Below are 24,546 nucleotides of genomic sequence, written 5' to 3'. Positions count from 1 at the left end.
TATCTAATGCATCTGACTGTGTGACTCATAATATTCTCCTGGACTAACTGAAGTTTTATGTAACTGACGGTATAGCAAAACCAATGTATAATGTCACAAGTAATTAAAATAATGCAGCCAGTTATACTTAATAATACAGCCAATTTAAGCAGCGGAGATTCTTCTGTGTGACGAGAAAGCACTTATGGGCTTCCACAAGGCTCAATCTTACATCTGCTATTGTTCCTCATACACACCAGTGACTGTCTGCCTAACATACAACAAGCAGAATTAGTTTTTTCTTTGAGAGTGGTATTGAAATCTGTCCAAACATACGTATAGCAATGGGAGAAATGATAAATAATGTTCTTACCCTAGAACACATGGACTGTATCTCTCAGACCCACATGGATTTTTTTAAAAACATGTCCACAATAGTACACTATTGTCCACCCCGATAACTGAATGGTCAGCGTGACAGACTACCATCCTAAAGGGCCTGGGTTCGATTCCCAGCTAGGTTGGGGATTATCTCCACTCAGGGACTGGATGTTGTGTTGTGTTCATAAACATTTCATCCCCATCCAGCATGCAGGTTGCCCAATGTGGCATTGAATGTAATAAGACCTGCACCATGGCAGCCAGACCTGTCCCATAAGGGGCCTCCGAACCAATGATGCCAAATGCTCATTTCATTTCCCGTACACTATTTAATACTATGCCATTCATTGTAGCTTTCAGTTTATGTTCCTAGAGAAGACCACTACTTGTCTCATCATTCCTCTTTGTTTGACAATCTATTATTGACATGGGAAGGAACATGTTCTGGGTCTGATAGACACAGCCCATCCATTTACATTAGCTTTTTCTGCTTCTGCACTTTCCTTGTCATGCTGACTGTGAGCAGTAAAACTGCTTAAAAATGGCTTAACAGTCTCCATTAAGTAAGGAAGAAACTGAAAAGTTGTTATTAGAAAGTGATGATAACAATCGTGATGTAGATTCTAATTTTGGCCCTGAAAGTGATCATGACACAGTGTGTGAAATGAGTGACAATCAGCTGGACAGAGAAGATAATGTCATTATTTGTGTCAGATATGTGAGTATGGTCACTAAAACTAATCAAGACTCTCTATGAAGTTGTGTAGTGGTACCAGTCCCTCTTCCAGTGAATCTTCTCCTTGCTATCTGTCAAGAGATGGGCAAACTAAATGGCTGAAAAATGTGGCCAACCAAGAAGTCTATACCAAATTTCACAGCATAGTTACCCAATTTCCTAGTGTAAGTGGGGAAGACATTTTTGAAGTCTGGAAACTGTTCATTGATGACAATTTGTTTGATTTGATAATACAGAGCACAAATACTTACATAGATCATGTAAAACCTCTTAGTTAAAATGACCCAAATACTGCAGAAACTTAAAACAATTATAGTTAAAGGCATTTTTGGGTCTTCTGTATGAATTTTGGACACTTGAGGCACAGGGACAGAATTTATGTCTCTGAAAAGACTTCATTTTCTTTTGGATGTGTTAGATTAGATAATATTCACACAAAAGAGGAATGTAAGAAAGTGGTAAGTTGACCCCTGTACATGATATTATGGAGGGTTTCACAAAGAACTAGACAAGGCATTACAGATCAAGTGAATACATAACAGTGGACAAAATGTTACTGGATGAAATGTTACTATCCCTTTGGGGATGTTGTTCTTTCAGAATGTACATTCTTTCAAAACACAGAAAGTATGGGATCAAAATATTTATCATGGCAGATGCAGGAACATACTATGTGCAAAATTTTGAATTATATGTAGGACAACAACCTGCAGGTTTCTTTCAAATGATTAACACAGGTGGCAATGTTGTGCTTAGACTTGTAGTACCAATGAAAGAAACTGGAAGGAATATTGCTCTTGACAACTGGTTCACAAACTACACTTTTGCTCAAAAACTTTTCATAAATTGTAAGTTTACACTTGCTGGAAGATGATGAAAAAATAAAAGGGAAATATGTTTGTCCATATTCAGATTTAGTGGCTATTTCATATTGGTGTCCTATGTGCCAAATAAAAATAAAAATGTGATTTTGCTGTCTTCGATGCACATTACAGTACAGTTGGTGAAGAAATGGGTAATCTGAAGAAGCCAAAGATTACTGTATTATGTTCTATAAATCAACAAAGAGTGGAGCAGAAGTGGTTGATGCTAGGTGCTAAAAATGTAATGATGGAAGGCAGACAAGACATTGGTCATTGGGTGTTTTATATCATTTGGTACATTACTGTTATAAATACATACGTACAAGACAAAGCAAACACAGGACTTGGATATTTTGAGAGGCTCTTTCTCAAGCAACTGAATCTGGAATTGATAAAACTGTATGTGGCACAGAGAGCAAACCAGAAGAATCCCTCAAGGGATGTTTTCCTACTGGAAGCATGGCTATCTGGGATTACGGGTGAGAATGAAGTTGTTCCACAACGCAAATGTGGTTGTTCTCATAAATGGAAAGACAACAAAACAAAATTTTTATATAAATGTATTAAGTGGCTATGTCCGTCCATTCTGTAATTTTATGCAAAGATTGTGCATAAAATTCTGATAAGTGACATGTGTATCATAATGAATGACAACTATATTTTGTTAGACTGTACTCTGCATTAAAATGTGTAATATTGTGGAATACTGTGTAACAGTCCTAAATTCTGAACTTGTTAAGGATGCGAGATTTCAAAAATTAAAAAAAGTAGTTTTAAGTGTTCAAGAATGTTTTTAAATACTTTATAATTTGATTTACAGAAGTTTGGAGGAAATTCAGTCTTATTTTTAAAGAAATTTATGGTACATTTAAATACTAACAAACAGCAAAAGAAGTATTTTAGGCAATTCTGTTGAAAACTTACTTATTCTGGAAAGTATATAAAATGTTGGGTTTGTCAGACCAAGCCCATTCGTTTGTGTGTGTGTGGGTTATTTCCCCCTCTCCCATCCCTCACCTATTCTAGGGTTAAAACTACACTAGAGTCGTTTTCTGTGAATGGACTCACTCTCAGTATCGAAAAGACACATCATATTCAGTTTCACCTATCTAGAAGTTCTACACCAATGTAAGTGTAAAATACAGTGAGGAAATAATAACTAGGATGAAAATGCCAAAAAAATTTTGGGATCCATATTGATGAGAATTTAAACTGGAAAAAACACATTTTAGAACTCCTAAAACAACTTAATTCGGCCACATTTCCATTTAAATCAATGCAAATCTTTGGGAGAGACAAATCAGTAAGCTGACATATTTTTCATATTTTCATTCAATAATGTAATATGTGGTGCTCAGCCATGATCATCTTGTAAACACCTATTTAAGCACTTATGCATTTTGATTAAAGCTTCACAGGATATTTATTCTCATGAAGTTTGTTTCAAAAAATCCACTGTGATTTGAAAGCAACAGTGATGTACATAATTACAATGCCACAAGGAAAAATGAAATTTGTTACTCCACATTAAGGTTGTCTTTCGGACAAAAAGGGCTGCAAAATGTTGCCACCAAAACATATGATCACTTACCAAATGATATAAAAGTTAAATTAGAAAATGAACTGAAAAAATTTCTCCTCAACAACTCCTTATACTCCATAAAATTTCGTAGTGTACAAAAGATGATGCATGAGACTAACAAACTAGAAAATGTCTCTCTCCATTTTCTGAAAAAAATTTTGGTGTGTCCAATTAAAATCAAATTATGTGTTTTTCCCAATAATATATTCCTGAGATGTTGTCTCCAAAACTATGACCCACAATTGCCTGTCACCTCTTGTTGGTTAGCAATATTTACCAATGTTCCGCCATCCAGTGACCGCACATATACAACATATTTTTTGATGATGCCGTTTGGAAATTTTGGCTTTAACCAAGATATTAACAATGTTTCAGCATTCACCACAAGTGCCTTGATGTCATCAGGCTTATCAGGTACTGAAAATTAGAAAAATCACACAACATCAGCTGAATTTAAGTGCTGAAATAGAAATATGTTTATCTTATTCTAAATTTATTATATTTTTCCAAAATAATATAATTTTTTGAAGTAAATCAGAGTGTTGTTGATAGTTTAGATTAGATAAGATTTACTTTCATTCCAAATGATCTGTAGTGAGGAGGTCCTCCAGGATGTAGAACATGCCAGAAAAACAATAATACATGACAAATATTTACAACTCAAACAAATAAACTAATGTACCATTCCACAAGTTCCAAATGGAATGATCATAATTTTTAAAATGAACACTATATGAAAGAATCAGTTTACAAACACTAATGCACTGAATTTACAATAAAAAAAGTTTTATTTATTTATAAGGTATTAAGGTAATAAACATGTAATAAAACTACTATAATATTTATTTACAATGAACACATTACTGCACTGAAATTGTGCAGAAGTTATATATTAAAGGCTACTTTGATGATACAGCTTTTTAAAAAAGCTAGATAGTAAATTTTAGACTTTTTTAGGATACAACAGTGTGTGTGTACTGGTTGCCAAAAGTGGAACAATTGTGACGGAGCAAACAGTGGTACAAAACAGTGAAGGACTCTAAATTGTGATTAGGATTGATCTTTACTACACCTTACAAAACACTTTCTGTGATTTGTCTTATTTCCCTAATAAACTTAACATGCACAGAAATCCTGGTATATATGAGTAGCCTTTGCAACCATGTTATAATCATTAAAGTTTTGTACCATATGTCCTCACTTCCAAGACAGTGTGATCTCTTGATTTTTTTTCTTTCTGTTATCTACTCTCTGTCTCCAAATAACTGTTAACACTTTATTCCAACTGAGATTCTCTTTTCAGTCATAACTTTCACTTTCCTCCTGTGTTATAATTATCTATAAAGGAAAAGTGCCAAGACATGAAATTTCTTTTTTTTTGTACCAGTGTGTTATACACTTCCATTTTCCAGCAAATGAAGCCAGTACTACTTTCCCATACACATTATTTTATTAATTTCATTTCTCTCATTTTTAAAATTTGCCTTTAATTATTTGTGTTTCCATCAGCCCTGTACAGTTGCTTCAGTTTCTTTGACTAGTGGCTATAGCCTGCCATGAACTGAGTGTTTATAATTGGAGTATTACAGTCTATCATACCATATTATGCAACAGTACTAACACATTTCGTACCATCCTCTTGTGTCCTGCAAAAGACTGGTCTACTTGGAATGCCATCTCCCATTCTTGTGTAGCCTTTCACCTCTATACTGTAGTTACAGTATTTCTGCAGGCCCATTAATTCCAGTCTGCATTCTTCAGTGGATGATTCAACAGGTGCCGAGACCTCTGTATATGAAAAAAAAAAAGGAAAATTCCAGATCATCAAACACCATGAATGAAAAATTGGAAAAGTTTAATTAAAAACTGCAAAAGGCACAATATTCAGCTACGATGATAAAGAGACTGTTTATGTAGCATCCTATGGTGTTCTGAAAATGAAATTCCTAAAATTTCAAAAAGCTGTGGAATACTGAGAATAAAAGATTTGCACATAACATTTGAATAAACTCTGAAGTGAAGCTGCTGTTAATTGTACATAGTAATAGATAAAGTTTCTGGTGCACACACAAATGGCAAAAATTATGTCAGATGTCAAAAAAGAACCAGTTAAAATATACCACTTCATTGATTACTGAAACAAGTAGGAATAAATTGAAATAATCCTACAGATACAATATTAGAAACTTCAGAAGTACTGACAGTATAGTTAAGGTGTGATTAATAGCTTATCCAATACTGTGTGCAGGAACATATTTGCTGTTTTACAGAAATGGATTATGATGTAAACACTTTGTGTATGCATTAGAAAAGAAAGAAAACAGCGGATGGTGTGATACATGCTAGATTATTATTTCTTGAAACAGTTGTGTAAAGCAATTAAGAAGTTCTTTAACCTCTGAGGAATAAAATCTCCCTTAAGAGACAAACCTAGTTCTTAATTAGAGCATGATTTAGTTTGAGCACTAAATGTTCATCATCAGTTGCTTGCTTGACATATTATTTTGTCATTTTGACAATGGTGTTCCCACTGGTCATATTAAATAAAATATGTTTAGTCTGAGGATGAAACAAATGTTATTGAAATTAAACCAAAAAAAGTGGAATCAGTATTAGTGTCGGTGGTGTTGAGAAAAAACTGATATCATTTTGAACAAAGCTCCAGGGTCTGATGGAATCCCTATCAGATTGTATACTGAATTTGCAACTGAGTCACACTCTCTTCTAACTGTAATCTATTGTACAGCCCTCAAACAAAACACCATGCCTAATACTTGGAAGAAAGTACAGGTAACAGCAATGTACAAGAAGGGTAATAGAAGTTATCCACAAAACTACTGTCCAATATCTTTGACATTGGCTTGCTGTAGAATCGTAGAAAATATTCTGAGCTCAAACATAAAGAGGTATCTTAAACAGAATGACCTCTTTCATGCCAACCAGCATGGATTCTGAAATCACCAAGCATGTGAAACCCAACTCACACTTTTCTCAAATTACATACGCAAAGCTGTGGATCAAGGCAGTCAGATAGATGCAAAATTTCTTGGTTTTCAAAAAACCATTTGACTCAGCACTACACCCACACTTATCGTCCAAAGTTTGATCATTTGGGGTATCAAGTATCAAGTGACATTTGTGACTGAACTGATAACATTGTGGTAGGGAGGACACAGCACGTTATCCACAATGGAAAATCATCAGATGTATAGGTAAATTTGGGTGTGCCCAAGGGAAGTGTGTTGGGACCCTTGCTGTTCATGTTGTATGTTAGTGACCTTGCAGACAATATTACTAGTGAATTAATAGTAACCTCTTAGTTGTTGCAAATGATGCAGTTATCTGTAATGAAGTAGTGTCTGAAATAAGCTACATAAATATCCAGTCAGCTCTTGATAAGATTTCAAAGTGGTGCAATGATTGGAGACTTCTTTAAAGGTTCAGAAATGTAAAGTTGTGCACTCATCAAAATGAAAAAAATGTAGTATCCTATGACTATAATATCAGTGAGTCACAGTTGGAATCAGACAACTCATACTAATAACTGGGTATAACACTTTGGAGGGATATGAAATGTAATGATCACATAGGTTCAGCTGTGGATAAAGTAGGTGGTAGACTTCAGTTTATTGGTGGAATACTGGGAAAGTGCAAACAGTGTACAAAGGAGATTGCTTATAAATCACTCATGAGACCCATTCTAGAGTACTGCTAAAGTGTGTAGGACCTGTACTGAATAGGACTAAGAGGGGATACTGAATACACTACTGGCCATTAGAATTGCTACATCAAGAAGAAATGCAGATGATGAACAGGTATTCACTGGACAAATATATTATACTAGAACTGACATATGATTACATTTTCACGCAATTTGTGTGGATAGATCCTGAGAAACCAGTACCCAGAGCAACCACCTCTGGCTGTAATAATGGCCTTGATATGCCTGGGTATTGAGTCAAACACAGCTTGGATGGCGTGTACAGGTACAGCTGTCCATGCAGCTTCAACACAATACCACAGTTCGTCAAGAGTAGTGACTGGCGTATTGTGACGAGCCAGTTGCTCGGCCACCATTGACCAGACATTTTCAACTGGTGAGAAATCTGGAGAATGTGCTGGCCAGGGCAGCAGTTGAACATTTTCTGTATCCAGAAAGGCCTGTACAGGACCTGCAGCCTGCGGTCGTGCATTATTCTGCTGAAATGTAGGGTTTCGCAGGGATCGAATGAAGGGTAGAGCCACATGTCGTAAGACATCTGAAATGTAACGTCCACTGTTCAAAGGGCCGTCAATGCGAACAAGAGGTGACTGAGACGTGTAACCAATGACACCCCTTACCATCATGCTGGGTGATACACCATTATGGCAATAACGAATACACGCTTCTAATGTGCGTTTAGCACGATGTTGCCAAACACGGATGCAACCATCATGATGCTGTAACCAGAACCTGGATTCATCCGAAAAAATGACGTTTTGCCATTCGTGCACCCAAGTTCATCGTTGAGTACACCATCGCAGGCACTCCTGTCTGTGATGCAGCATCAAGGGTAATTGCAGCCACAGTCTCTGAGCTGATGGTCCATGCTGCCACAAACATCATCGAACTGTTTGCGCAGATGGTTGTTGTTTTGCAAACGTCCCCATCTGTTGACTCAGGGATCGAACGTGGCTGCACGATCCGTTACAGCCATGCAGATGAGATGCCTGTGATACTGCTAGTGATACAAGGCTTTTGGGATCCAGCACGGCATTCCCTATTACTCAACCTGATCCCACCGATTGCATATTCTGCTAACAGTTATTGGATCTCGACCAACGAGAGCAGCAATGTTGCAATACGATAAATCGTAATCACGATAGGCTACAATCTGACCTTTATCAAAGTCATAAATGTGATGGTATGCATTTCTCGTCCTTACATGAGGCATCACAACAATGTTTCACCAGACAACGCCGGTCAACTACTGTTTGTGTATGAGAAATGTGTTGGAAACTTTCCTCATGTCAGCATGTTTTAGGTGTCGCTAACCTTGTGTGAATGCTCTGAAAAGCTAATCATTTGCAAATCACAGCATCTTCTTCCTGTCGGTTAAGACTCGCGTTTGTAGCATGTCATCTTCATGGTGTAGCAATTTTAATGGCCAGTAGTGTATATACAGAGAAGGGCATCATGAATGGTCACAGGTTTATTTTACCCATGACTGAGTTTACAGTGATGCTGAAGAAACTGAGTTAGCAGACTATTGAAGATAGATGTAAACCCCTGAGAAAGTCTATCAACAAAGTTTCAAAAACTGGCTTTAAATGGTGACTCTAGGAATACACAGGGTGTTTATTCATTTATATGAATATCAGGGTTTTAACACTTTATGATATTTATTACATTAAACATACAGTTATAAATGATATGTCAAATGAAAGAGCAACTCAAACAGTTTTACCAACAACCTTATAAATGTTCAATGTGGGCACCATTTGTCACATGGCACACATCAAGTATATAGCCAAGTTGTTCCCAAATGTTGATAAGTGTGTCTTCACTGAGTGTAGCAACAGCTGCTAGAGCAATGGCTCTTCCCTCAGTTGAAAGAAGATGAGCCAAAGAACTTCATTTTCCAGCAAGATGGTGCGCCACCTCACTGGCATAGCGAAGTATGCAATTGGTTGAACTTCACTGTACCCAAGTGCTGGATAGGCCGCAAGGGGCCCAATGACAGTGCTTGCTTTGCGTGGCCTCCATGTTCACCCGACCTAACACCATGCGATCTTTTCCTTTGAGGCTTCATCAAGGATCGTGTGTATGTGCCTCCATTACCACCAGACATCCCTGAATTAAGAAACCAGACTGATGAACCTGTTGTTACGATCACTGAAGACACACTTATCAACTTTTGGAAGAACTCGGCTATAGACTTGACTTGTGCCACGTGACAAATGTTGCTCATATTGAACATTTATAAGGTTATTGGTAAAACTGTTTGAGTGCTCTTTCATTTGATATATCATTTATAACTGTAAGTTTGTAAATAAAATAGAAAGACACTTCCACATGGGAAAAATATATTAAAAACAAAGATTCCAAGGCTTACCAAGCGGGAAAGTGCCGGTAGACAGGCACAATAAATAAAACACACAAACACACACACAGAGTTTCTAGCTTTCGCAACCGACAGTTGCTTCTTCAGGAAAGAGGGAAGGAGAGGGAAAGGCAAAAGGATGTGGGTTTTAAGGGAGAGGGTAAGGAGTCATTCCAATCCCGGGAGCGGAAAGACTTACCTTAGGGGGAAAAAAGGACAGGTGTACACTCGCACACACACACATATCCATCCGCACATACACAGACACAAGCAAACATCTGTAAGTTTAATATAATAAAAATTATAAAGCATTAAAACCGCGATATTCATTTATAAATACCCTGTATTGTGACCCCCTACATATCACTCACATAAGGATCATGAGGGCAAGATTAGAATAATTACAGTATGCACAGAGGCATTCAAACAATCATTCTTCCCACACTCCAGACATGAGTGGAACAGGAATTAGCCCTATTAAATGATACAATGGTACATATCCTCTGGCATGGAATTTACAGTGGTTTGCAGATTATGGACGTAGATGTAGATTTTGATTCACAATTGTGTAAGCTTTAAGTGCTAGTAATCCATATTGTATAAACAAAGATTTATCAGTTACACTGGATTTCTTTTTTACATTTTTTCATGAATACAGCTTCAGAAATTATCCATCATATCATTTGTATGATTATGAATAGTAATAACTCTGCAACAGTTTCTTGCGTTATGCCTGAAGTTAGCATTAGTTTGACCATTTCCACCCATTAAGAACAATATGCTATGTTATATCTGCAAGGAAGTCCTCAATCAAACAATCCTGGAGCTGTATTAGATTACTTGTGAAAGCTGGGAAGTAGCATTCATGTGGATACCATTCTGTATTGCAGTATATGGATATCATGCACAGAGAAAGCTTAAGTGTGAGTAAAGGCTTTCAGAGCTGTTGTCTTCAGTAATACTTTTCTGGATATGTGACACAGTTGATAGGCTACATGGAGAAGTTTTATTGAAGAGTATGCTTACAAGGAGACGGCATGGTGAACGGAGCCTTTGGTGTGTGTGGCTGCTGGCACTTCCACCAGAGGACAGAGCTCTGTGGGGACATCTGCTGTGGCTTATTTCACTTATCTGTGTGCTATTGCATCTTGTTGCTGTAATTTCGATCATTGGTGATATGAATGGTGATGATGCTCATTCAGGTATGGAGTGGTTAGAATTTTTGAATTGCCTTTTTAAGTGCCAGCCAACAAAACAGATGCAATGAGTTAGTTAGTATCCATGTACAGTAAAGTCATTAGTAGTAGCGGGGAGCACTGACTGAAGTTCCACAAATTCCCCATGCTGAATGGTGTCTGACAATTTGTGGTAGATCTCCAGAAACACATTCCATCCTACATAAATGTGTGCAGGTACTGCACCATAGTTTTTTATGATGTCCAGCACTCGTATCTGTGCCAGATTTGGGTCGCCAGGCTACCTGTGCTCTCAGTGGTTACATAAGCATGTGGCCCAGTTGCTTGCAGACAAAGCTCCACTGCCAGAAGCTGTTATTATTCAGCCCATGACATATGTGATGGTTGCTAGTGCACAGAGACCCATGACTGTAGTTACCGAAACAACCACCAATGAAAATATCACTGATAAAAATATATCCATGTAAATTAGTGTTATACAGGATGTGATTTTGATTGAAACACAACCAAATGACTCATTTATGAAACATCCAAATGAGGCTGTTCCACACAGCAACTACAACTCTGAGGCTTTATCTGCTAACAAGAACAAGCACAAAAAGAAATTGAATAATGTAGCGCAAACTGTTGAAAGTTTGACTAATAGTAAGTTCATGTGTCTCAATGGCTAGATACAAGTCTTTCACTTCAGTGACTTGCTTGTGTCTAATGTATCCCATTAATACTACTGGGGAGTATAGTCAAACTTGGTCTCAAAGTAAACATGAAAAGTGAAGGCTTGCACACCAAGATGCTGAACAGATCAAGTACGATAGCAAGAGACAGTCACAAAGTTGCTGCTTAAAAGTCATAGGCTGACAAAATGGATGGAACAAATCCACATCAGATCAGTTGGTAGGAAGTGGGTACAATGTGAACCCATGTTAACTTTATTAAATTCAATGTAAATGACAGAAAACTAATAAGAGTGGTACATTATGAACTGTTATAAGTCTTATACAATAGAGATTTTGGACATTAACAATATAAATAGTTCTGTAAAGTTACATAGCTTGAAAGACTATTAATACACTGCAGACACTGGCATTGTTTTAATGCAGGGTAGTGACAATATCAAATTAGATGATACCTGTGGCTACAACAAACTCTCAAAAAGTGTTTGAAAAGTAAGGAGTCAGAAAAAGCTGTGAAGAAGAAGGAAGTTTTGTTGTTAGGTAGTCCACATGGTAAAGGTGTTGGCCAACTGTGGCAGGATGAACTAGGGTCAAGTTACCAGGTCACAAGTGTTTTCAAACCTAGTGTAAGTCTACGTCACTCATTTAAGCTCTTCTGTTAGGAGAGTTAATTTAGAGGTGGAACGGCTGCTTGGATCATATATGGGGCCTTACATCAGTTTGGTTCTTGTTGACTCTATCAGCAGGTGGGGCTATACTAGGCATGGCCTTCATCTCAACAGGAAAGGGGGGGGGGGGGGCATCACAAGTGGTAAAGTACCAGTGGTTACAAGTGACAGATGAGCAGTTTTCTTAGGGTAGAAAAGGCAGAAACAAAAGATGTTCAGAGACAGGCTGAAAATGACATTCACATTGATAAAACAGGCAGCCAGAAAGCAAATTTTAATGTACTTGTGTACATAGTTCCGTGTAGTCAGCGCGTACACAACTTTCCCACTAGAGTGCGCCCCGCTAAGCACAAAAGCGCAGGTGCAGTGCTCGTCCGTCTCTGCACTATTAGATGGCACTGCCTTAGTGATGGACCAAATTCTGCTTCCGCTGATCTGCGTATTAATATGTAACGCAGCCAATGAGATTGCTGCTAACGTAGAACCTTTTCTCGTCTCGGATCACCCTCGTGCAGTGATACCTGAACGCGTGAGGTATTATAACAAGTGTACAGCCCTCTGATTAGTCAGTCTGCATTGGTCTGCACCAATCTGTACCAGTCTGCATTAGTCTGTACCAGTCTATAGTCAAGTTTTAGTCTGCGCATAATAAGATAATCATATTCCTGTACATAGCCGTGAAGATAAATGTATAGACACTTTGTCAAGTATCAGAGATACGTGAGAATAAGATTAACATACCAAGACCAAAGGAACTTCAGATTGTCAGTTGTAAACAGCATCCAGAGTCAAGTTACGTAATGTCTATGCTTTTTATTATTTTAATAAATGTGTGTGAAAATTAATAAAGTTCTGTTTAAAGTTGGTCACCGTCAATCTACTACTCTAAGTGTGCAAGTGGTATTTCTATCGTCTGACCTAATGGCAGAAGATAAACATGCCATGATAAGACCACGAGACATATTGCTGACACTCACCTACTTAGTTACAGTGACAAATCAAATAATCTGATGGTGTGTGTATGGAAGGTCTTACGGTATGTACACCACAGTACTCAATTGACAAAGAGAGCCTCTGATAGAAACTAGAGAAACTCAAAAATTGACAGGAAAATTAGGTTCATCCAGTTGTAATTCAGCCAGTGCACAAAATCAGTTATTGTTATTGTATCAGAATATCTGAGAACTAAGGGGTAAGCTTAATGACTTGCTTATTTGTGTCAAAGAATTGGAGTTGAGCAAACCACTTGATATAATCTGCCTGTCTGAATATCATGTGACTAGTGGTATATATAGAAAGAAACTTCCACATGGGAAAAATATATTAAAAACAAAGATTCCAAGACTTACCAAGCGGGAAAGCGCCAGCAGACAGGCACAATGAACAAAACACACAAACACACACACAGAATTACTAGCTTTCGCAACCGATGGTTGCTTCTTCAGGAAGGAGAGGGAAAGACGAAAGGATGTGGGTTTTAAGGGAGAGGGTAAGGAATCATTCCAATCCCGGGAGCGGAAAGACTTCCCTTAGGGGAAAAAAAGGACAGGTGTACACTCGCACACACACACACACACACACACACACACATATCCATCCGCACATACACAGACACAAGCAGGGAACCATCGGTTGCGAAAGCTAGTAATTCTGTGTGTGTGTTTGTGTGTTTTGTTCATGTGCCTGTCTGCCGGCGCTTTCCCGCTTGGTAAGTCTTGGAATCTTTGTTTTTAATATATTTTTCCCATGTGGAAGTTTGATGTAAATAAAATAGAAAGAAACTTCCACATGGGAAAAATATATTAAAAACAAAGATTCCAAGACTTACCAAGCGGGAAAGCGCCTGTAGATAGGCACAATGAATAAAACATACACACAGAATTTCGAGCTTTCGCAACCGGAGGCTGCTTTGTCAGGAAAGACTTACCTTAGGGAAAAAAGAGGATAGGTGTCTGTGTATGTATGGATGGATATGTGTGTGTGTGTGTGTGTGTGTGTGTGTGTGTGCGCGAGTATATACCTATCCTAAGGTAAGTCTTTCCGCTCCCGGGATTGGAATGACTCCTTACCCTCTCCCTTAAAACCCACATCCTTTCATCTTTCCTTTTCCTTCCCTCTTTCCTGACGAAGCAGCCGCCGGTTGCAAAAGCTTGAAATTCTGTGTGTGTGTTTGTGTGTTTTATTCATTGTGCCTATCTACCGGCACTTTCCCGCTTGGTAAGTCTTGGAATCTTTGTTTTTAATATATATATATATATATATATATATAGGGAGGGAGAGAGAGAGAGAGAGAGAGAGAGAGAGAGGGAAACATTCCATGTGGAAAATATATCTAAAAACAAAGATGATATGAATTACCAAACGAAAGCGCTGGCAGGTTGATAGACACACAAACAAACACAAACATACACACAAAATTCAAGCTTTCACAACCAACGGTTGCTTCCTCAGGAAAGAGGGAACGAGAGGGAAAGACAAAGGATGTGGGTTTTAAGGGAGAGGGTAAGGAGTCATTCCAATCCCGGGAGCGGAAAGACTTACCTTAGGGGGAAAAAAGGACAGGTATACACTTGCACACACACACACATATCCATCCGCACAAACACAGACACAAGCAGACATTTTTAAAGGCAAAGAGTTTGGGCAGAGATGTCAGTCGAGGCGGTAGTACAGAGGCAAAGTCGTTGTTGAAAGACAGGTGAGATATGAGTGGCGGCTACTTGAAATTAGCAGAGGTTGAGGCCTTGTGGATTACAAGAAGAGAGAACAGCATGCCACCCTCCACCTCAAAAAACTATCCAATCTCCTGGTTTCCCACCTCCGAAAGGCAACTCACTCACTCTTCACAACCTTTCCAGCAAACCTCAACCTCCTCTCATTGCACACAGACCCAGTCTCACCCATCTACTCAATCTCCCACTTACAGCTCCACTCCCCCCAACACCTCAAAATTCCAATCAACCCAATCTGGAACCACAACACCCTAATTCAGTAGTTAACCTTTCCTCCAAACCTCTCTCCCAATCCGAAACCTCTGTCCTATTCAAAGGCCTTACCTTCAGCCCCATCCCAGATTCAACCAAATAGCCCTCGTCAAAGATTTACTGTCCTACACTCGTATTCTCTGCTGGAAATATCACTTTGCTGCAAAGAAAAATGATCCTAATCCTACTCCTAATGATCCAACTCCCCAAGACACTATCCAATTTGAACCCTGCCAGGAACAGTGCCGTCCTCCGTCACAGCGGGACCCACCTCCTCTTCCTCAAAAGCACCCTCTCCAAACCTTCCAGGAATTTCTGACTTCCAGCCTTGCCTCTCAATCCTTCTTAAAAAAACCTTAATCCTACTCCCAACACCACCACTGCTGAAGCCCAGGCTATCCGTGATCTGAAGGCTGACCGATCCATCATCATTCTTCTGGCGCACAAGTGTTCCACGACCGTGGTACTAGATCGTTGGGAGTATGTGGCTGAGGGACTGCGTCAACTTTCAGACAACACTACATACAAAGTTTGCCAAGGTAATCCCATTCCTGATGTCCAGGCAGAGCTTCAATGAATCCTCAGAACCTTAGGCCCCCTACAAAACCTTTCACCTGACTCCATCAACCTCCCGACACCCCGTAGCCTTACCTTCTACCTTCTTTCTAAAATTCACAAACCCAATCATCCTGGCCGCCCCATTGTAGCTGGTTACCAAGCCCCCACAGAACGTATCTCTGCCTATGTAGATCAACACCTTCAACCCATTACATGCAGTCTCTCATCCTTCATCAAAGACACCAACCACTTTCTCGAATGCCTGAAATCCTTACCCAATCTTTTAGCCCCGGAAACCATTCTTGTAACCATTGATGCCACTTCCTTATACACAAATATTCCACACGTCCAGGGCCTTGCTGCGATGGAGCACTTCCTTTCACACCGATCACCTGCCACCCTACCTAAAACCTCTTTCCTCATTACTTTAGCCAGCTTCATCCTGACCCACAACTTCTTCACTTTTGAAGGCCAGACATACCAACAATTAAAGGGAACCGCCATGGGTACCAGGATGGCCCCCTCGTATGCCAACCTATTCATGGGTCACTTAGACGAAGCCTTCTTGGTTACCCAGACCTGCCAACCCAAAGTTTGGTACAGATTTATTGATGACATCTTCATGGTCTGGACTCACAGTGAAGAACTCCAGAATTTCCTTTCCAATCTCAACTCCTTTGGTTCCATCAGATTCACCTGGTCCTACTCCAAATCCCATGCCACTTTCCTTGCCGTTGACCTCCATCTGTCCAATGGCCAGTTTCACACGTCCGTCCACATCAAACCCACCAACAAGCAACAGTACCTCCATTATGACAGCTGCCACCCATTCTACATCAAACGGTCCCTTCCCTACAGCCTAGAAAGAAACTTCCACATGGGAAAAATATATTAAAAACAAAGATTCCAAGACTTACAAAGAGGGAAAGCGCTGGAAGATAGGCACAATAAAATAACACACAAACACACACAAAATTTCTAATTTTCGCAACCAACGGTTGCTTCTTCAGGAAAGAGAGAAGGAGAGAGAAAGACGAAAGGATGTGGGTCTTAAGGGACGGGGTAAGGAGTCATTCCAATGGATAAGGGTTTTAAGGGAGAGGGTAAGGAGTCATTCCATTGGAAGTTTCTTTCTATTTTATTTACGCATTCAAGTTAGCTTTTTATTTCTGTAGAGAAAATAAGAAGCTTGTGCAACAGAAGTAGTATTTCACAATAAGTCCTTTATAATAGCAGGTATATACAGATCACCTACAGGAAATTTTAACTTCTTCATAAAAATTTTTAAAGCTCTATGCCATCCCATCTCATGGTAAAAACAAGGAAATAGTGGTTGCTTGTGATTTTAATGTGGATTTATTGAAAAGCTCTGTCAGTGAATAATTATTGCAATCAGTAACACTATCATTCAATTTAGTTCCTACTGTGAACATTGCTACTAGGATATGTAAATGCTCTGAGACTGCTATTGATAATATCTTTGAGAATAAATTTAGGGAAAACAGTCGTGTCACAAAACCAATAGTAAATGAGCTATCTGATCATGACAAAAAATGGTTCAAATGGCTCTGAGCACTATGGGACTTAACATATGTGGTCATCAGTCCCCTAGAATTTAGAACTACTTAAATCTAACTAACCTAATGACATCACACACATCCATGCCCGCGGCAGGATTCGAACCTGCGACCGTAGCAGTCGCATGGTTCCGCACTGAGCGCTTAGAACCGCTAGACCATCGCGTCCGGCTCTGATCATGACCTGTAGCATCTTGTGTTAAATGTTGCAACTTGTCAGGATAAAAAAAATTATTAAATCTGCGTACAGGAGGGTAATATATAAGGCAAAAATTGAGAAAATCAGTAAATTGCTCAAAGACATGAACTGGGTAGATGTTTACAGTACTTCTGACTCAAATGGAAAATACAAAACAGTCATTAATGAAGTTACCTCCACTTTTGAAAACTGTTTTCCCCTAAAGGTAACTCAGCTCACACGGAAGTCAAAAAATAAACCATGGATTACACAAGCAATAAAGATGTCATTCGAGACAAAAAGGAAATTATATCTACTATCTAGGAGCAGCTCTGATGTTAGAATTGTAATGTATTACAAAGAATACTGCAAAATATTGAAGCAAGTAATCCAGAAATTGAAACAGCTTTATTATGAGAAAAAGATAATTACATCAGGCAACAAAATAAAAACTGTATGGGATATAGTGAAGACAGAGACATATGGGGCCAAAAAGGGAGAGGAATAGATAGCTCTAAAATAAACGAGGCTTTGGTAACTAGTACATGTACTGTCGCAAACCTTTTAAACAAGTACTTCATTTCTTTTACTGACAGCTTGGGGTTATCAGGTTCGGTGTACAGTGCAATGGAGTATCTGAGACCAGTCTTTGAAAATAACTTCAGTAAAATGGAAATGATGCTCATGTCTCCCAAAGAAATAGCATCCATCATAAAATTCTTAAAATCAAAGTATTCCAGTGGGTACGATTTCATATCAATGAAGTTAATCAAAGAGTATTCATGCAAATTGAGTTCTATCTTAAGTTATTTGTGTAATCAATCTCTTATCAGCAGATCATTTCCAGACTGGCTAAAGTATGCTGAAGTTAAGGCTCTTTACTAGAAGGAGGATGAAGAGATACCATCAAACTATCGACCAATTTAACTTTTGCCAGCTTTCTCAAAAATATTTTAAAAGGTTGTGTTCAAGCATTTCCTTAAGCATTTGGCTGCAAATAATATATTGTCCAAGTCACAGTTTGGATTTGTTAAGGGTTCTGATATAGAGAAAGCTATTTACATTTACAGTGAGAATGTACTTAACTCATTAGATAATAAATTAGAGGCTACTGGTATTTTCTGTGACCTGTCAAAAGCCTTCGACTTTGTGAACCACAGCATTCTTTGAAGTAAATAAGAATATTATGGTGTCACCGGCAATTCTGCAAAATGGTTTGATCTTATCTCTCTAACAGGAAACAAAGGGTTCATTGCAAAATGCCTGTGCAGTAAGCAGTCAGTCTTCATCTGACTGGGGATTAATTACATGTGGTGTTCCTCAAGGTTCCATCTTGGCTCCATTGCTTTTTCTTGTGTACATTAATGACCTCTCATCTGTTATATTGCCAGATGCTAAGTTTATTTTGTTGGCAGATGATACAAACATTGCAATAAGTAGCAAGTCAAGTACAGATTTAAAAACAGCTGCTTATCAAATTTTCACTGGCATAAATATATGGTTTAAAGCTAATTCATTGTCATTAAGCTTTGAGAAGACCCAATATGTATGCAGTTCAGAATGTGTAATAGATTTCCTTCCAGCATGTGTGTAACATATGAAGACATGCAGATTGAACAGGTTGACGGTGTTAAATGTCTGGGATTACAACTCAATAATAAATTCAGTTGCTTAAGTGCCTAGACAAGTCTGCATTTGCCATGAGAATGATTTCAGATGTAGGAGATATAAATATAAAAAAAACTTGCCTATTTTTCTTACTTTCATTCTATTATGTCGTATGGGATCATATTCTGGGGCAACTCATCAAACTGTGCAAAAGTTTTTAGAGTGCAAAAGTGTATGACAAGAATAATTTGTGATGTAAAATCAAGAACATCATGCAGAAACCTGTTCAAGGAACTTTGTATTCTTGCCACTGCTTCTCAGTATATTTATCCTTAATGAAAGTTGTTGCAAGTAATACATCTCTATTTCCAACCAACAGTGCAATACATAATATCAATACTAGGAATAAGATCAATCTACATAAAGACCTAAAATCTCTTATCTTAGTCCAAAAAGGGATCCATCATTCAGGAAGACACATTTTCAATAAGTTTCCAGCAACCATTAAAAATTTGGTTTCAGATAAAGTTCGGTTTAAATGGAGTTTGAAAGACCTTTTGATAGGTATCTCCTTCTACTCCATAGATGAATATCTTAACAGAGACTGTTAAGCCAGCTTAAGTAAAAACATCTGTTAGATTTCAGTTCTGACAACACTTGGTCACAACAGTGCATAACAGTGTTTCATTGTGACAACTTGTTAATTCTGTAAATATTAGCTGTTCCAGTTTACCGCAATGTATTCACCTGTTTCGACAGTCTCCTGACAAATGATCAGGGTAGTATTATTATATTCAAATGTTTTATGTTATACTTTCTGACTTGTTCCATACCCACAAGAATCATCTCATTTTTTGGGTCTATGGAACGAAAACTGAACCTAATCTAATCTAATCTAAACACTAAAGTACCAGTAAACTCAGGGACCAAAAGAGATCTGTGGACTGTGATACTCACTAAAGAGAGGATGATAATCAACCAGTGGAAGCACTAGTAAGCTGCAGACATATTACTGTCAACTACAGTGCTCAGTTAAACCCTGTAAATCAGTCTCTCTCTCTCTCTCTCTCTCTCTCTCTCTCTCTGTTAACCTAGGTGCAGACCTCTTCTTCTTGAGGTTCAGTTGTTTTAAATTTAATAAAAAAGCAGTAAAATAGTTACTGACAAGTAATCAGAACTCTAAATCTACTATCTTGATCGTAGGTACCACTACAAAATCACCTATCCAACTACTGATCGTTAAGTTTTGGTAAGATAGTTTATTGTTCCATTGATCTCTCTATAAGCTGTTGACTGGTGATTGACACAAATGGAACAATGCGTATTGACACAAACAAACTAAAAGTAGGCTAAATTAGAATATCAGTGGTGTTTGTTCCAGGATTCTAGTTGAGTCATTTATGAGATATCATGTTCTGAAGAGTTCCCAGACTGACACTTGTACGATACCTGTGGTAGCAAACACTAAAGAACAATATAAGTGAATACACAAGTTATGTGGATTCTGACCAGTAACGAGACAACTGATCATCACAAGTTGTATTCAAAATGACCTCTACCAGCGGCAATACATGCTTCCAGTCTGGTATGGAAAGACTTTTGCACATCATCTAGCATTTCAGTAAAGATGTCCCAGCAGGCTGCAGTCTACAGGTGTCAAATCCAGTGAACAAGCTGGTCAAGATACCAGTCCTCTGTACCCAGTCCAAAGATTTGAAACAATTCATGAAGACATGCTGTAGTACTTCGTGCACTATCAGCTGGAGAGCCATCATAGTCTACAGAGGAATGACTTCTAGCACCTGTCTGTTAGGATGTTCCAATACTTGAGTGTGTCCTGTGTCCCATCTATCAATAACAGGCCTATGAGCTGATGGTTCATTGTCCCACACCACACGTTTACATTCCACGGACACTGACATTTCACCTGGGTAAGCCAACAGGGATTGTCAATAGATCAATAGTGCTTGTTCTATTGGTTTACCTGGCCACAATTGATAAATGTAGCTTTATCACTAAATAAGATACATGATACATCTGGAGTACCCCATCTTAAGGCTCATGTTCAGAAGTTAACATAATCCTCATAATTATTTCCATGCAGCTCTCGATGGGGACAGATGTGACAGGGACAGAGCCTACGTCAATGGAAAATTTTTAGGACATTTGCCTGATTCATACCACTTCCTTGTGCAATTATGCAGGAGCTAACACCTGGATCAACTGCAACAGGAGCAAGAACAGAATTTTGCCCTCTTCTGTCATCACTTGTTTCCTTCTATTACGTTGTCTAGGTGTTACACTACCGCTTCCATTTAATTGGCTGAAGAGGCTGATAAATAACTGCTGAGATGGCTGAGGTCTATTGGGATATCTTTCCCCCATATAACATAGAACAAACTGCTTTCTTCCTACACTCTCCATACACCATGAGCATGTTGTTGTTTCCCTGCACTGGTAAATCCCAACATCCAATCACAATGTACTGCTTGTTGTGCCACATACTAACTGACTAGCAAGTCGCAGTGCACTTAACGCACACACAAGCACACTGGAAGCAAACATAACAACATTATACCTAGCAAGAAAACAGCTTGAATAGCACAAACATGTGTTGGTGTGGAAACTTTTCAAAATATGATATCTCATAAATGACTCACAACAAACACCACAGATCTTGTAATGTACCCTACTTTTAGTTTATGTCAATAGTCGTTGTTCCATTTAAGAAAGTGTATGTTTGCAGAAAAATACACTTTCTGAATATTATTACAATATGTTTACTAGATAACAGTACAACTTCCTAAACTACCAGTTCATTCTGTCAAAGCACTTTCCATTTCCACACTATTTATGGAGCAAGTTTTTGGTGATTCACACTGTATAAATTACATAAACTAATAAATTAGCTGGAAAACAGCAGATAATGTTCACAGCTATAAAATTACTGAACTATTTTCAGCAATAAAATGACTAATCAACACAGTGGTTCACCGTTCTAAATCCTGATTAGTTAAGAAATTTAAAAAAAGTCCCCACAACTCTTAGACTAAGTCTAACTCTGTACAAAATAGTCAAAGTCTGTACAGTGTCAGAATATTTCTAAGTCACAAGAAACTTGAAATATTTCAAATACCTAACGAATGTGGCTGTACCACTGCCCATACTTATGCACATGCTATCTCCTTCAGCTCATCCCAAAATGCGAGTGCTGTCTTCCGGTACTGAGTGACCATGAGGATCTTGGCCACTGATCTTATAAACAACTTGTCATCTCTACCAGAAAACTGTCACCCTCCTCTAACTCTTGGCACCCCCATCCACAAAATGTGTGAACACGGACATAACACCTCCTTTTACACAACTTTTGATACAAAAGTTTGATTAAAATTCTGTTTGTGCCTTATCTACACCTTAAAATTCAACACTATAAACATATATAATAATAATTTTCAGGTGCCATAGTCTACCTACAAATCGGAGTTTAAATATTTACAATTTGCAGTTGCAATAGTGAGAAGTGGTTGTTCTAGTGATACATTTACTAGTTATGGTACAATTATGAGTGGCATCGTTTTTATTTGGTTTTTCCCCTCTTTCCATTGCTGTTATTAGAATTCATTTATCTTCAATTAAATTTAATTTATTGGCAAAACTATGCAAACTTATCACAGATCAATAAAAATAATAAATCTCAACATTTAAATGGCATGTGTGCGGTGAACAATAATCACTGCCAACACATACACCATGTTGTCAGTGTATTGTCTTCATTCAAAAGATATGCTGATTTTAATTAATATTCCAACTAAATATCCTTCATAGCTGAATTATTACAGTGACTGAACATGTCAGTAGTTCCATCAATGGGTGTTCCACCAATGAGTGCTGGTGGGATGAATACTTCAAAAGTTATAAAATATTTAGTGAATTAGTTGTATTTAACCTGTTTGTCTCAGTACCTCATCTTATATAACATTTGGAGATCATATCTATATACCATGGAATTCATGATCAAATTCTCTTTCATTTGACACCTTGTGCTCCCCTGTAAGCAGCATAAATCACGCTGCACATGCACAAGTAAGTACAATGGAATTTGGAAGATACAACAGCTACTGGGTACTGATATCACACCCAGTCTGCAAAAAACAAACATGGAGCAAGGCTGCCTCTACTGGAACTGAGCTGCTGCCCAGTGCTGCCTGGCCTTAGCACAGCTGGTGGCTAGCTAGCTATTGGCGTGAACTCTGCCTCACACTCACTACATGCGTGTGACTTCAATGCTGCACTCAGCCAAACAGAATCCCAATATGCAGATACGACTAAACACATTCTGCAATCCACAACACCAGGGCTATCAACATTTATGCACTACCAGGAAGCAGTAAAAGATGCAACAGAGTCAAGTTCTTTAAAATCAAGGTAATTCCCCACTTTGGAGTGCACCACGAAGATTTAATCTTGGCTGGAAATTTTAAATGTCTCTTAAATGCTTAAGATCAAATCCTAATTTCAAAATGTCACCACAGTTAGCCTACTCAATAACGAAAATTAAATTAACTGATATACTGGAACATAAGAATGGAAATGTTACCATTTTTACATTTATGATCAATACTTCCACAAGGTGGTTAGATAAAATTAATGTCTAACAACTTGAAGAACTAAAATTACAAACTGAAGTGTGGCCTAGCAGTTTCATGGATCATGCAGCCTATATGTACATTAGACATGGAAAACGAAAAACCTGTCAAGAAAGAGGAATGTGGAAACTTAACTTCTTACACTCACAAGATGAAAAACAGGTCAGCTGGATTTGGAAGAATGTGACCAGAAATATGCATCATATGATTCTGCAATAAGTCTGTGGCTCAAGGATGCAAAGCCAAAAATATGACAAATATTACTAAACTACTAGTGAGTAAAACATTTCTGGTAGAAGAAAAGAAGTGAATTTCACTTACAGTGACTTCAAGACCTTTACAAACTAGATGCCTTAGTTATCGGAAATTATGTGAAGATCCAGAAAATAAAATATAAAATTTTTCAATGGAGAAATAACACTGCCAACTGGTTGAAAATAATTGTTTAATACATTTACCTAAGTAAAAAATTTTGGCACAAAAGCAGAAACATTTAGTTGGAGATAAAATTGTGGGTGAGGAGGCAGGATAGTGTACACCATGAAGAAACCTCAATGCATCACATCCTGTGTGAAAGTGAAGAGTGCACAAAGGAAAATATTGACAGAAATTAAAAGGGAAGATAGGCCAGTGCTTAGAACACAGCATGAAATAAAGTGAGGCATCTACAGTAATTTAGGCAGTTTGATGTTGGGTAGACCAGTGATAATACTGCACAGGGATACCTCTTAAGAAAGAGAAATATCAACAATATCAACTCAGAAAATCCCACATTGGTGACCAACTAACAAGAATTGGAAATTGCAATAGTACACAGTCCTAAAAATAAATTA

At 38.1% G+C, this 24,546-nt stretch overlaps 1 protein-coding gene across 1 annotated transcript in view; it reads right to left on the bottom strand.

Annotated features, from left to right (window-relative positions):
• The window catches only part of LOC126335707 (Down syndrome cell adhesion molecule-like protein 1 homolog), a 371,152-nt gene that overhangs the window by 57,344 nt on the left and 289,262 nt on the right, over positions 1-24,546 (bottom strand). The window contains exons 14-15 of the mRNA XM_049999164.1: positions 5,174-5,329; positions 3,819-3,958 (exon numbers count right to left, since the gene is read on the bottom strand). Of these exons, the coding sequence (XP_049855121.1) occupies positions 3,819-3,958; positions 5,174-5,329 (296 nt within the window). The remainder of the gene's footprint in view (positions 1-3,818; positions 3,959-5,173; positions 5,330-24,546) is intronic.

Source organism: Schistocerca gregaria, chromosome 2, assembly GCF_023897955.1.
Source record: "Schistocerca gregaria isolate iqSchGreg1 chromosome 2, iqSchGreg1.2, whole genome shotgun sequence".
NCBI lineage: Eukaryota > Metazoa > Arthropoda > Insecta > Orthoptera > Acrididae > Schistocerca > Schistocerca gregaria.
The sequence above is the reverse complement of the archived record's forward strand: the minus strand, read 5'-3'. Positions and strand labels throughout refer to the sequence as shown.